Here is a 14,835-nt window from a genome sequence, read left to right on the forward strand (position 1 = left end):
GTGAATGGAGTCTCTGTCCTTGTGACAACAATGGATGGTCTTCAGAACGTGTCCCAACACAAAATCTGCTCATAAGGGTAGATTGAAGGACTTGGGGAGATAGTACAGCCGGTCGGGTGCTTGCGGCCCTCTGAGCACCGCCACGAGTAAGTCCTGAGTGCAAAGCCAGGAGTAATCCCTGAGAATCGTCAGGTGCGCGCTCCCTCTCCACCCCCCTTCCAAAATTAAAAGAAATCCATTTTAAGTGAAATCCATTTATGGGGCAAGAGAGCCCGCCCTCGGCCTGCTGTGCTCCAGCAAACAAAGCACGCACTCAGCCCTTTGCATTACCGCCCCAACCCCATTGACAAGTTCAATCTCTCAATTTTTCATTTATAGTTACCAGTAAAATTAATACTAATAGCTAATTGTTTTAAAGCACTGTGCATTCATTATTCTAAGGTCTTTGCCTTTGGTGGGCCCTTTTATGTGTACAGATGCAATCTCTAGTCTCTACTGTTCCTGTTCACATTTCAAATCCAGGAAATGGCTTATCTCCCTCCTTTAAAACCTCCTTTAAAACCTGGGGCTGAAGTGTTAGCACAGCGGGTAGGGTGTTTGCCTTGCACGCGGTAGACCCGGGTTCGATTCCCAGCATCTCATATGGTCACCTGAGCACCTCCAGGAGTAATTCCTAAGTGCAGAGCCAAGAGTAACCCCTGTGCATTGTCATGTGTGACCCAAAAAGCAAAAAGTAAATAATAAAGCCTTAAACCCTACATACATTCCATTCAGAGAATTACTAAACGCTTTTTTTTTTTTAGTTCTATCAGTGCCAGTTTTACTATCCTCATTGTGGAGCAATTAGGGAAGTTCTTGATTTGGTGGCACTGAACAGGTGTGTGGAAAAGAACTGAGGCAAAGCACGCTGCACTGGGCATCCTTGGCACAGCCTCCCTCTGTATGAGTATCTGCATGTATATGCAGTCATGTCACCTGGTGAGGATGTGTTGGGAGAAATGCGTCCTTAGATGATGTCTCAGCGTACATCAGTGTCATTAAGCAAATCTAATGACAGACCTACCATACAACTTGGCTTTATGGCATAGCCTATTGGATCCTATTCGTCATCCTTTATCAACAAGTCATCGAGGGACTGGAGAGACTGTACAGGGGTTAAGGCACTTGCCTTGCATGTGGCCAACTAGGGTTTGATCCCATCACTCCATATGTCCCCAAGTACAGGAATGATGCTTGAGCACAGATCCAGGAGTAAGACCTAAGCACAGTTGGATCTGCCACACACAAACACACCCAAAAAATAGCCATCAAGGTTAAGAATGAAAATACAGTAGGTAGGTTGCTTGCCTTGCACGTGGCTGACCCAGATTTGATGCCCATAATCCCATATAGTTACCTGAGCCCTATCAGGAGTAATCCCTGAGTACCGCCGGGTATGACCCACCTGGAGTGATCCTTGAGCACAGGTGGATGTGCTCAAAAGTTTTTTAAAAAGACAAACTTTGTCAACATGACCTTCTGATAGACAAGATCTTATAGAGAATCTGTTTTGAAAAGAAACTTAGACGTCAACTAATATCCCTCCAGTTATATTCCTTGTGCTAGCAAAGAATTATCTGCTAGCACATTCCGTGCCCAGCACATGGAAGGACGCGGGAGAGAGGGGGGTCAAAGATACCGAAGTAAATAAGGCATAGACTCTGAGCCCCAGTGGCTCAAAATGAAGTCGGGGTACCTATACAGCAGTACTGGCACTGCATATTGGTTCCCCAAGCACCGCACCAGTGACTCCTGAGCACAGAGCCTGGTGAAGTTCCTGAGGACCTCTGGTGCGGCCCCCAAATAAAGACAAAGCAAATTAGAATGACTGCGATCACTAAATCAGAATGGCTGTACCGGCCGACTTTTAACGATGAGCCTGTTTTTACACCCATGTGCAAACGTCAGGAAGACGCTGAGCTGTGGATGCTGCGGTACTGGCACAGGCGTCCCCAAGGCTGGAGTTCTCCCAAGGAGCGAGGCAACTGCACGCATGCGCCCGGCTGGTCCCGCCTCCTAGGCCCAGGAATTGGGGGCGGAGCTGCATGGCTGGTCCCGCCTCCGAGAGAGTCGGGGGCGGAGCTGCATGGCTGGTCCCGCCTCCGAGGCCGGAATCGGGGGCGGAGCTGCACGACTAGTCCCGCCTCCGTAAGAGCCGTGGGTGGAGCTGCATGGCTGGTCCCGCCTCCGAGGCCAAAATCGGGGCGGAATTGGAGTCGTGCGCACGCGCGCGCATGCGTGCGGCTGCACAGACGCGGCCAAGATGGCGCCGGTGGAGCACGTTGTCGCGGACGCCGGCGCTTTCCTGCGGGACGTGGCTCTGCAGGTCTCGGGACCAGGGAGCTAGGGGCTGGTGGCCCGAGATGGAGTACCGGGGGCGGGGCGGGAGTGATTTGGGCCCATCTCCCCGCAGGATATCGGGAAGAACATCTACACGATCCGGGAGGTGGTGCGCGAGATTCGGGACCGGGCCACGCGCCGGCGGCTCGCCGTCCTGCCCTACGAACTGCGCTTCAAGGAGCCCTTCCCGGAGTACATACGGCTGGGTGAGTGCCGCTGCCCGCGGGGGGCTGGGCTCGGGGGGCTTCCCCCGCTGCCCGGGAAGGTCGTGAGGATTCCTGGTCCCCGGCCGGGAGGCGCCGGCGCGTCGTCGCCCGGGATCTCGGCCTCGCCGTGGGACGCGTGACCGCGGCCCGGATCTCCGACGTGGCCAGGGACGCCGAGCTCGCAGCACCTGCAGTCGCGTGTGCTCCCAAACGCCGCCGGCCCGTTGGTTTTGCGTGTGTCAGAAGGCGTTCGGGGGGTGGGGCGTTTTCCAGCCTCGGGTCGGAAAGAAGCGGCTGTTTCGGTCTGGCGTGAATCCCGGAAGGGAACGAACCCGTTATCCCTGGGCTCAGGAATCCGTTCCGACCTCTTGCTAAGAATCTAAGCGATGATGCCCGGGAGAGGGCCCAGGTGTCCAGCTCGCGGACACTTCCCAGCACCCTCAGCTCGTGACTTGGAGTCCTCGCTCTGACAGCTTGCCCGCTGTGCCGTCTCGGTTCCGGTTCTGTTTCGGGTCCACACCACGTGTGTTCTGGAGCTGCTGCTTGTTTCGGGGCTCCAACCCTGTGGACCGTCTCCCCAACCCTAGGTTAAGGTTTCTCAGTCTTTCTGCGGAAATACTGTTAGTGGTTCTTGGGATTTGGTCATAGTAACTGCCAGTTAAGTTATAGCTGCTCTGAGTAATGCTCGATTTATATTTTAGGAAAGGGCCACAGCCTGCTTTTCCTTAGGCAGTGCAGCAGGGGACTCAGCCTTTGTGTCTGGTGTATCAGGAGACAGGCTGTGACTGGCATCACAACTACTCTTATAGGAGAGATGCATGTCCCTGTTGTGTTTTTTGGTTTTTGGGGTTTTTTTTCTTAATGCACAAAAACTCCAGTATTTCCAGGCAGCCTCCTTTTTTGGGTTCATCACAGACTACCACGGTTATTGGTGCAGTGAACTTTCCATCCATCTTGAAATCTGATCATACTATCAGGGTGCATTTTTAGGCTTTCAAAGAATTTTAAAGCTAGGAGAGAGGAGAGTTTCCATTCTCACATCATACAGCTGCAGAAGGCGCACTCCTAGCTTACAAACACTGTTGACGTTCGTGACTCCTCATTTGTGCTGGAGAGCGATGGTCACAATAAACCTGCCTGGCAGGAATCTTGATGGTCAAGAATACAGGGTCCAGGGGCCGGAGCGATAGCACAGCGGTTAGGGCGTTTGCCTTGCACGCGGCCAACCCGGGTTTGATCCCCGGCATCCCATATGGTCCCCCAAGCACCGCCAGGAGTAATTCCTGAGTGCAAAGCCAGGAGTAACCCCTGAGCATCGCTGGGTGTGACCCAAAAAGCAAAAAAAAAAAAAAAAAAGAATACAGGGTCCATACAAACAAAGAAAAATCTGGCATTGAATGAAAATGTTTGCATGTTGATTTTAAGTTCTGTTCATACTTTTACATGGTTATCCAGGAAGTCTTCTGGCATTTGCCCCTAACTGAAATTGGACTGTCTTGCTTGCAGTAACTGAGTTTTCAAAGAAAACAGGAGACTATCCCAGTCTTTCTGCCACGGACATCCAGGTGCTGGCGCTCACTTACCAGCTGGAAGCAGAGTTTGTGGGGGTGTCTCACCTTAAACAAGAACCAGAAAAGGTAAAACAGGAGCATTGCTGGGTTTGCTTTTGATTTTGATTTTTGTTTTGGTTTGGGGGGGCCACACCCGATGGTGATCAGGGATCACTCCTGGTAGTGCTCGGGGGTTGTCAGGGTTGTTTGTGAGCAAGGCAGGTGCCCTTCCTGTTGTGCTGTGGCTCTAGTCGCTCCTTGTGTTTTTGAATTATCTGGCTTTGGGGGTGTGCGGTGGGGAGTGGTGTCCAAGCTGCATGGCTCTGCACGGTGCTACCAGCGTTTCTCCTTTTCCTGCCGCAGGTCACGGTGAGCTCCTCCATTCAGCACCCAGAAACGCCTCTGCACGTGTCCGGCTTCCATCTCCCTTCCAAGGTGAGGCCTCTGTTCCCCAGAGGATGCACGATCCTACCACCTCTGGCCTCTCCCTCCCTCCCTAACATTTTTCGGGGGTTAAATGTCATCTTTCAGCCTCAGCAGCCGCACCAACCCGCAGAGTCCAGGCACCCGGCCACTGAGTCCCAGGAGCTGGAGTTCAGCTCGTTCGTGTTCTGGAGAAACCCTCTACCCAGCATCGAGCAGGACCTCCAGGAGCTGCTGGTGAGGCCCCGGCGTGTGGCTCTGCCTGCCGCTCGCACCCGCCTGGACACTCACCCCCGCCTGCTGTGTTTCAGGGCAGCACAGGTGACGGCGCGACCAGCGAGGAGGAGGGCTCCGAGGACGGGGAGGATGAGGACAGTGACGGGGACGGGGGCGGGTGGATCACCCCCAGCAACATCCGGCGGGTGCAGCAGGAGCTGGGGCAGTGCACCGTCCCGCAGGACGTGCGGGTGGGCTGCGTGACCACAGACTTCGCCATGCAGGTGCGGAGCTGGCCCGGGTGGGGGTGGTCCGCTGTCGTGAGGTGCCTTGTTCCATGCCAGAGACGGGGGTTTTCACGCGTAGGGCAGGGTGACGGATATTTTTTGAGTTTTTTGGTTTGTCTCTGGGCCACACGCAGTGATGCTTCAGGGTTTCTCCTGGCAGTGCCCAGGGGACTATATGGGGTGCCCGGGATCAAGCACAATTTGGCCGCGTGCCAGGCAGGTGCCCTCTTTGCTGTGCTGTGACTAGGCTCAGACGAATCTTGGTTCGCTGAGTGTTTGCTGCTGAGGCTGCCAGGCTGTTCTTGTGTCTGTGTGGGTCGGTGACGCTGGGTTCCGGCTGGCAAGTCGGTGCCGTGCCTGACGAGCCTGGCAGCCCAGTGGAAGAGCACCTGCCCTGCTTTGTGGGAGGCCCTGGGTTTGTTCCCCGAAAGCCCTAGAGCACATTCGTCTTTTCCTTCCCTGGTTTTGGCATCACGCCCGATGCTTGGGAAACCCGCGGTGCCCGGGACAGCAGTCAGGGTTCCCACCTGCAAATCTAGTGCCCGACTGAGCCTGCTGCCATCTCCCCGCCCCGGTCTCCTTGCACAAGCCCTTGAGGGCCCGAGCAGGGCTGGGGTGGGGGGTGGTGGGGCGGGTTCGAGCCACTGCACATGTCACTCCAGAATGTACTCCTGCGGATGGGGCTGCACGCGCTAGCGGTGGACGGCATGGTCATCCGCGAGGCCCGCAGCCACGTGCTGCGCTGCCACGGCTGCTTCAGGTACGTCGGGCGCCGGCCCCCTGCAGCCCTCCCCACCCCCCCCCGCCCCACCCGGCTGCCTGCGGTGGCCCCCGCCCCACCACCCCCTTGTGTTTCCAGGACAACGTCAGACATGAGCCGTGTGTTCTGCCCCCACTGTGGCAACCGGACACTGAAGAAGGTGTCCGTGTCCGTGGGCGCCGACGGGACGCTGCACATGCACTTCTCCCGCAACCCCAAGGTGCTGAACCCGCGCGGCCTGCGGGTGAGTGGGGCACGGCCCTCCTGGGTCTCCCGGGTGCGCTGTCCGGCTGCTTAGGGATCCTTTGTCTGCGTTTCCGGAACCATTTGAGAGTCAACTGCAGGGGTGGCCTTTGCCTGCTCGAGCACATATACTCAGCAAAGGCTTGTGTTTTGGGCCCACCCAGTGGTGGTCGGGCTTAGTCCTGGCTCTGCTCAGGAATCACTCGTGGTGGGGCTCGGGGGCCATCTGGGAGCCTGGGTCAGCCGTGTGCAGGGCACGCGTCCTGCCCGCTGTGTCTGCAGCCTGGTCGGGCCGGCACGCGCTCCCCTGGCTCCCTCCCAGGGCTCCTGCCCACGGCTGTGGGGTTTTGGGTCTCAGCTCCCGACCTGGAGGTACATTAGCCGGTAACCCTGTAGACTGCCCCTCAGTCCCGGCCAGGCCACCCGCCGATGGCACGTGCCACCGCCCTCTCGGGCACTGTGGTAAGGGCTGCCTTGGGAGTTAGGTGACTGTGGTCACCCTGTGATGGCCCACGCCACTGTGGGGGGTGTCGTCCCGGGGCTGCCGTCTGACCAGGTGTGGCAGGCCTGGCCCGGTTTCCTGCAGTTACGTGAAGCAAAGTGACTCTTGTGACCGTTGGCAGGGCGGGGTGGCTCCTGCCGAGGCACGGGGCTCGGCCCTTCCTCTCTCGCCCCTCATTGAGCTGGACTCTCGGTCGGAAGTTGGCGGAGCGTTTCTCATGAGCTCGCAGGCTGCGTCCTTCCTTCTGAAGACCGCAGCTCCGGGCTGCCTGTGGACCTTAGCCCGGATCCTTGACGCCGACTGTGCCAGCGGGCGGCTGTGCCTTTGCAGGTCCCGGGCAGCTGGGACTCGCTTGTCACTTGTCACAGATTGAGCCTTGTCTCCGGGCGCTCAGTTGCTGGTGGACAGTGGGCCTCGGCAGACCCGGGCGCTGGGCCTACAGCCCGGCCCCAGAGTCCGTTCTGTCCTCATAGCCGCCGTGCGCTGCCCCTGACTCCGCGCTGTCGTCTGCTTATTCCAGCACGACGTTGCTGCCGCTGTGGAGGGGGCCAGGCCGTGTGCGCAGGATTCTGCCCGCTCAGGAGCCGTCAGGGCTCGAGCGAGGCCGGTTGCGTGGTGGGCCGGGCACAGGTCAGACCTGCGGCCCCTCTGACGTCCCCCCGCCTCCTCCGCAGTACTCGCTCCCCATGCCCAGAGGCGGCAAGTACGCCGTCAACCCGCACCTCACTGAGGACCAGCGCTTCCCGCAGCTGCGCCTGTCCCAGAAGGCCCGGCAGAAAACCGATGTCTTCGCCCCCGACTACATCGCCGGCCTGTCCCCCTTCGCGGAGAATGACATCTCCAGCCGCTCGGCCACCCTGCAGGTGAGAGACGGCGCCCTGGGCGCCGGCAGGAGGCGCCTGAATCCCAACGCTTCCAGGAAGAAGTTTGTGAAGAAAAGGTGACGGGCACGTGCCCCCCAGCCGGACTGGATCGTGTGGCCGGACGCCGGGAAGTTCGGCCCCCACCCCGCACGCCCCCTGTGGTGCCACTCCAGAGGCCTTGCAGGGAGAGCTGCGTGCCCGGCCCCTGCTCTGCCCACCGCTGCTCAGGGGTGTGTGGGGCAGCCGGGCCCTCCCGGGGCTGGAGCCAGAGCAGGCCTCGGCCGTTCCTGAAGGGGACTTGACAGTGACCGTGTCATTTCTAATAAATGTGGTCACAGGCTTCGTTGTGTTCCAGATTGTTCCTGTCTTAGGCCTGGAGACTGACGCCGGGTTTCTGTGATGGGGGTTTGTGTTGGATATTTGGGCCAACATCGGGCTTTGTGCTCAGGGCTTGCTTCTGGCGGGCTCCAGGCCACCACATACGAGCCAGGCTCAGCCGCGTGCCGCATTACCCGGCCCGTCTGGGAGAAGGCGCCATACCAGAACAGGGCTTAGACCCTGGTCGGCCACAGGCAAGGGAAGTGCCTTATCTCTGCTGTGACTCTCCTGCCTAAGAAGGCTCAAGGCCAGTGGGGTTGGGAGCACTCCTGGCTCTGCTCAGGGATTACTGCTGGCAGTGGTGGGACAAATTGAATTAGCCCAGTACTCCCGTCCCCAAGGCTGCACACACTCTAGATCACCATCCAGGGATCACATGTTTAGAATATTTGTCAAAAAATCCTAGGAAATATGAAAGTGTGTAACTGCCATTTGGGCCCTGGTGCCTTCCTGGCCCCCGGCCCTGGTACCACATAGGCCCCCAGAGTGGCCACCGGCTATTCTCTCTATAAGACATCTGGGGGCGGAGGGGGATGGGCAGTGATGGTACAGTGGGTAAGGCAACACAGCCAACCCCGGCATCCCATGGGGTCCTTCAAGCCCACCAGGAGTAATTCCTGAGTGTAGAGCCAGGGGTTAGCCCTGAGCATTGCCAGGTATGACCCCAAAACAAAGCTTTAAAAAACGTTGGCAACTGGAGAGTGCACAGTGGGTAGGATGCTTGTCTCGCGCCAGGCCAACCTGGTTAGATCCTCAGCAGCCCAAACGGTTTCCCAAGCACTGCCAGGAATGACTCCTGCCAGGAGTGCAGAGGCAGGAGAAGCCCCTAAGCACTGCCACCCCCACCACATGCCCAGAAAAGGTCCCAAGGCAAAGTGCTACCTCAGAGCTCCTTGGAGCTAACTCCTGCGTTTCCTCAGCCTCGCACGTCTGACTGCTGGGACCCTGTGACAGGGCCACATTGCTGAGAAAGCTCAAGTTTATAACCCAGGTGGACGCTGTGGGTCCTCTGTCGATGTAGCTGCCCAATACTGGGCTTCAGGCTGCACCTTGTTCAATCCTGATTTAGCTTTTGTGAAGCTACTTTGTCTCCTGCGGCCTTGGTCCTGCACTGCCCCCACACCCTCGGTCCGAGTTGCCCACACGGCTGCCCAGGCTCGCTTTGGGCAAGGCCACCACCAAACCCTTCGACGCTGCCCGCAGACCTGCATTCTCCCACTTCATCCTTAGGAAGACTGAGCCTTGGCCAGACGTGCCGCATAGCCAGTGAGCGTGCAGGGGAAGATTTCCCCTCGCAGCAGATGTGCAAGTGGGGGGCCTAGAGCACAGAGAGCCCCACCTCTCCCCATCTCCCCATTCAGACTTGGGCCAGCCGGGAAGCCCGGGGTGAGCAGAAGGGGCCCCAGGGAGAGGACCCCTGCCCTTCCCGCCCCCTGCCTGCTTCTGCGCTGCCACAACCACATGCAAGGCAAGTGCCTTCCCTCCTGCCAGGCCTGTAATTGGCAATTGTATGTGTGTGTTGCCGGGAATCAAACCAGGGCTTCACAGGTGGAGACCAGTACTCTACCATGAAGTGTATTCCTGGTCCCCCTGTGAAGAAACGACTTTTGGGGGGCTGGAGCGATAGTTCAGAGAAAGGTGTTTGCCTTGCACACAGCCAACCCGGGTTCGATCCCCAGCATCCCGTATGGTCTCCTGAGCACCACCAGGAATAATTCCTGGGTGCAGAGCCAGGAGTAACCCCCGAGCATCCCCGGGTGTGACCCAAAAAACAAAAAAATCCCACATTTTAACAACTTTTTGGAACCATTCCTTTGGAGTAGGCCACAGAAAGGTGGTGGCGCTCCCTCTACAGGTCACTCAGGGAAAAGCAGCCGGATCCAACCAGACAGGGATTCCCTTCACTCCCTCAGATTCCTGGACACAGCAGGAAGACGGGAGAGCTTCTACCAGCAGGACTCTCCAGCCCCAGCAGAGTGCAGTTCTCTCCTGCCCCGTTTCTCACGGCGACCAAAAGGCATGAAACCTGGAAAGACCAAAGCTAATTTCATAGCCCCAGCTTAAGGCCCCTTAATCTTGATTCCTTACACTGACTTCCTGATCTCGGCCAGTTCCATTCCAGGCCGAGGCCACAGCACTTTTCGGAGACTGATTTGCATAGCAGAGCTCCCCGGAACTGCCTGCATCCCTGCTGCTCTTTCCATCCGGAAACTATATGCAGTGCCGGGGATTGACCCAGGGTCCACTGCACAGAGGACGCCTCATCCGCTGGACCTCGACTGCTAGCGTGACTTGTACCCCCAGCACTTGGGAAATCTAGCGTGAAGATGCCGCACTGTTTGTGAGCGCGTGTATTTACATATTTGGGCTTGGGTCCACACTGCGCAGCGCTGGGACAGAACCCAGGGCTCCCGTGGGTGGTGTCGCAGGCACTGAAGCCGAGCTCTCTTAGGCGACGTTCCCTGTGACATAACTGAAAGGGCGGGGGCTGATTCCAGAACCAGGAGGACAGGAAGCAGGTTGAACCACAGGCTCACAGCCCCAGGCCTTGGCCCATGTAAGGGCATGGAGACACGGGCAGGGCCTGGTGTGCCACCTCCTGGAAGCCCTCAGGGGACTCCCAGGCATCTTTCCAAACACTTCTGACACAGAATATGTGAGTCAGAGATTTAAGCAAACAGTTGGGCGGGGCAGGAAATGGTTTTTTCCTTTTGTTTGCTAGTTTAGTTTGCTCTCCAAAGTCACAAGTGAACCGCCATCACAGGGTGGCTGAGGAATGACTTGTCCTGGGAGAAAGCAGCAACAGAAACGGGCCCCCAGCCCCTTCCACGCCTCAAGTTCTCTGGTCAGAGCCCAAACACCTTCTCTGTGGGGCAAGAGGCTTCTCTTCCAGAGCTGCCCTCTGAGAGGGGTCTCCGTGTCGCCCACCGCGCTGAGTCCCACCAGGAATGTGACTCAGTTCCAGAATGTACCCAAGGCGAGCAGCTCACCCGGGGGTGTCTGACGTGTCCCAGGTGATGTAGATGATGGTGCCAAGATAGGGGGACAGGCGGGGTGGGACCGGGTGACAGCAGAAGGCTCAGATTGTGGACCTGAGCGGGAGCGATAGCACAGCAGGAAGAGCACTTGTTTGCACACGGCCGACCCTGGTTCAATCCCCGGCATCCCAGATGGTCCCCGAGCACTGCCAGGAGTAATTCCTGAGTGCAGAGCGAGGAGCTGGTTCCTGCAGGGACATTGGGTGGGTGGCCACGGGTCCACCGAGGACACAGATATCCAGGTCCCCGAGCAGCTGGACCGGCTCTGAGCACTCAGTGCAGCCCAGCCACACCACTCAGAAAAGCAGGGGGCTTTGGGGGCCCCGCGCTCAGGGAAGCAGCTGCTGCGCACAGGGCTCGGGCCGAGCAGGGGACTAATGAGGCTGTTTGTGTTGGATCATCGGGAGGAGGACGCGCACCCCAGGGGACTCTCCCGTCCCTGCTTCTCTTTTCTAGATAATGAAGACAAGCCCTCGAAGCATCCTCCAGGTCCTCCAGCTCCACGGCACCCGCCGGCTCCCAGGGGGGCGGGGAGAGGCCTGGAGGCCCCTGTGCTCGGCTCACACCCCTCGAGGTCCTCCTGGGCAGAGGCCAGCTCAGAGAAGACCAAAGGGATGCTATTTTGGGAGGGGTATTGGGAGGGTGTTCAGGGCCACACCCAGGGGTGCTCAGGGGCTACTCCTAGTTCTGCACTCGGGAGTCACTCCTAGAGGTGTTGGGACCACACGGATGCCGAGGATCAAACCCGGGCTGGCCATGTGCAAGGCAAGCGCCCTACCTGGCATACTACCTCCCCAACCCCACGACCGGAGGGTTCTACAGTCTTGAATAGTAGCACATTAAAGCCAGTAGGACTGGACGAGGAGGCTATCAGAGCCGCGTGTTCACCCCCAAGGCCCGGAGTGTGACTCAAGAATTCAGACTCTGATAGCAAGTGGGGCAAGCTTGGGGGTGCAGCTGGAGGCTGAGTTCAGGTTCCGGTTCTGGTTGGCATCAGTGACAAGCTATGGAGCTATGGCCAAGCCACATCCCCGCTTGCTGCCTCAGTTTTCTTGTCTCTACAATGGGTCTTCACTCACATCAGTTCACATCATAGACAAGAAGTCCTTCCAAGCATGTTATAGACGTAAGCACAGAAACTCCAAACAGATTCTTCAAAGGAACCATTCTGTATGTCTCGGTTACCTCCAGGCAGGCGGATGATTCCTTAGACATAACACGACAGCACCCGCAACGAGAAGAACGGCCAATAGGACGTCATCAAAATGAGAACTAGAGATTTCAAAAGATATCATCAAAAAAGTGGAGGGAGGGGCTGGAGCGATAGCACAGCGGGTAGGGCGTTTGCCTTGCACGCGGCCGACCCGGGTTCGAATCCCAGCATCCCATATGGTCCCCTGAGCACCACCAGGGGTGATTCCTGAGTACAGAGCCAGGAGTAACTCCTGTGCATCGCTGAGTGTGACCCAAAAAGCAAAAAAAAAAAAAAAAAAAAGTGGAGGGGAAAAAAAAAACAGAGAACAAGAGTAAGTATTTCTGAGGCCTGCATCTGATAAGGAACTTTTTCGACAGTTCAACGGCTGAGCAGGCACTCCACTCTGGGAAGCCTGGGATCAGTTCCCACCACCACCACTTGGTTTTGGTTTTTTGGTTTTTTTTTTTCTTTTTGGGTCACATCCAGTGATGCTCAGGTCTTCTTCCTGACTGTGCTCAGAGAGCTCAGGGATCACTCCTGGTGGTGCACAGAGAACCATATGGGATTGAACCTGGGTTGGTCACATACAAGGTAAACATCCTACCTGCTGTACTATCACTCTGGCATCACATGGTCCCCTAATCACTGCACAGAATGGCCCCTCCCAAGCTTAGAGCTGGGAGTAACCCCCAAGGATTTCCAGGTGTGACCCCCAAACCAAAAAGAAAAACATAAAGTTTTTTAGGAAAAAAACTTTATAACTGATAAAAAGGCAAATTGCTCAATTGAAATTTGAATTTGGGGGGGTCTAGAGATAGGACAGGGGTTAAGGTGCTTGCCTGGTGAGTGTCCAACTCTGATTCGATCCCCAGCGTTGCATTTTGTTCCATGAGCTCTATTGAGTGCTGCCAGGTGTGGCCACAAAACTAAATAAAAGTTGAATTTTGGGACCAGGGATTGTAGCTCAGTTGTGTAAGGGTCTAGATATGATCCCCAACTCTGCCAAATATATTAAATAAAAACTGAACTTTAGATTTGAGTAGACATTTCTCCACAAAGGATTTGTGAATGGCCAATAAGTACATAAGTGATATTAAACATTAGTAACTGTTAGGGAAACACAACTAAACCCCCACACACCCACTAAGGCGGCAGTAACTAGGACAGGCATTATTGAGATAACAGAAAGGGCAGTCAGTCCCAGACTTTGCTCGTGGGACTGTGACATTGGGAAGAGGTGGAAATGTGTCAGCTGCTCAGCACAGATCCACAGAAAGTCTAGTATTCTACAAGGAAGGAAAAAAAGATGGGTCCGTGCAAAATCTTGGCACGACCATTCAGACACTCGGAGCCACAGTGCTCACACTGCTGCATTGTTTACACATCCAAAAGGGGACGGACCCCCACATTCACTGTGAGTGATGGGCGGGTGAGCCACACGGGAGAACGTCATACAGTGGAACATCACTCAGTTACTCAAAGCAATGTTGAACTTGCCGCAATGCAAACTTTGAGGCGCTCTAAGGGAAAGCAGCCAGCCCCTTGAAAATGTGCTCTACCCCTTGCAGGAAACGCCCGCAATGAGCAAATCCACAGAGATAAAACGCAGTTAGTGGTTGCCTAGGACGAAGGGGAGCAAGGCAGGGCGGGGTGGGGCTGGGGGCTATGGAGAGGGGCTGCTGAGGAGTGCCAGATTCTTTGGGGGAGATGTTAAAAATATTCTAAAATGAGGTCGTGGTGCTATTTGCTAATTTCTAAAGCACTAAATGCCATCTGACGGGTCACTTTATGTAGTTTCGTTTGGAGCTGCACGGGCAGTATTTAGAGCTTATTCTTGGCTCTTTGCTCAGGGATCACTTCTGGCAGAACTCAGGGCCAGAATGTGGTGCTGGGATTGAACCCGGGTCCAACACACGCAAGGCAAGCGCCCTGCCTGCTGATCTGGGATGCTCACACACACCTGGTTTGGATGCAGTTTTTTTTTTTTTTTTTTTGCTTTTTGGGTCACACCTGGCAATGCACAGGGGTTACTCCTGGCTCTGCACTCAGGAATTACCCCTGGCCGTGCTCAGGGGACCATATGGGATGCTGGGATTTGAACCCGGGTCGGCCGCGTGCAAGGCAAACGCCCTACCCGCTGTGCTATCGCTCCAGCCCCTGGATGCAGTTTTAACCAGTTTTTTTGCATTTTGGGGTCACACCCGGTGATGCTCAGGAGTTATTCTGGCTCTGCGCTCAGGGATTATTTCTGGCGGTGAGCGAGGGGCCATATGGGGGGGTGGGGATCACTTTCAGCACCTGGATCATGGTGCCAGGATCTTGTGGGGTGTATGTGGGACACACACCGGGGGTTGGGACTCATGACCTGACAGGCACTCCGAGCCCTGAGCCAGTCCTCCGGGCCTGCGATGACCCCTTTGAGAGGGCCTTCCTTGGTTATTGCTCCTAGCTTTTCCAATGGCCATTTATCCCTCGAACCGTTGCAGCCCCCTGGGCGCTGTAGGAGGAAGGCGTCTCTTCTGCTCGGTCACCCTAAGCAGGTCCTTGGCGTTCTGGGCCTGTGATCCCCCACACCAGCCCTGAACCCCCTGCTGCAGACCAGCTCATTCAATTCCCTGCAGAGGGTCAGAGGTCAGAGGTCTCGCCCCCACCATCCCCCCCCCCCCGGGGGACGGTGCCGAAGAGGGGCCCTGCCCTGAAAAGCAGAAGCCAGTGCTCCCCCAGGGGACCCCTCTAGGCAGTCGCTTTCCGAGCCTCCCTCTTCAAAACCCAAGTCTGAAGTCACAGTGACTCAG

At 56.6% G+C, this 14,835-nt stretch overlaps 1 protein-coding gene across 1 annotated transcript; it reads left to right on the plus strand.

Annotated features, from left to right (window-relative positions):
* Positions 1 to 2,235: 2,235 nt before the first annotated feature.
* NOB1 (NIN1 (RPN12) binding protein 1 homolog) lies at positions 2,236 to 7,762 on the plus strand. The gene is made up of 9 exons (XM_055145696.1): positions 2,236 to 2,365; positions 2,453 to 2,585; positions 4,092 to 4,222; positions 4,499 to 4,570; positions 4,667 to 4,795; positions 4,870 to 5,058; positions 5,724 to 5,821; positions 5,921 to 6,065; positions 7,241 to 7,762. The coding sequence occupies exons 1-9, from the start codon at positions 2,303 to 2,305 to the stop codon at positions 7,508 to 7,510; spliced, it is 1,230 nt and encodes a 409-aa protein (XP_055001671.1). The 5' UTR covers positions 2,236 to 2,302; the 3' UTR covers positions 7,511 to 7,762.
* Positions 7,763 to 14,835: the final 7,073 nt, after the last annotated feature.

The sequence above is a fragment of the Sorex araneus genome, chromosome 8 (assembly GCF_027595985.1).
Source record: "Sorex araneus isolate mSorAra2 chromosome 8, mSorAra2.pri, whole genome shotgun sequence".
In the NCBI taxonomy this organism is placed as follows: domain Eukaryota; kingdom Metazoa; phylum Chordata; class Mammalia; order Eulipotyphla; family Soricidae; genus Sorex; species Sorex araneus.

Bases quoted from the DNA above. Each gene is read 5' to 3' on its own strand.
- NOB1 (XM_055145696.1), top strand. From the start codon at position 2,303: ATGGCGCCGGTGGAGCACGTTGTCGCGGACGCCGGCGCTTTCCTGCGG. The intron at 2,586-4,091 runs GTGAGTGCCGCT...TCTTGCTTGCAG, and splicing joins CCCGGAGTACATACGGCTGG to TAACTGAGTTTTCAAAGAAA. The intron at 4,571-4,666 runs GTGAGGCCTCTG...GTCATCTTTCAG, and splicing joins GCTTCCATCTCCCTTCCAAG to CCTCAGCAGCCGCACCAACC.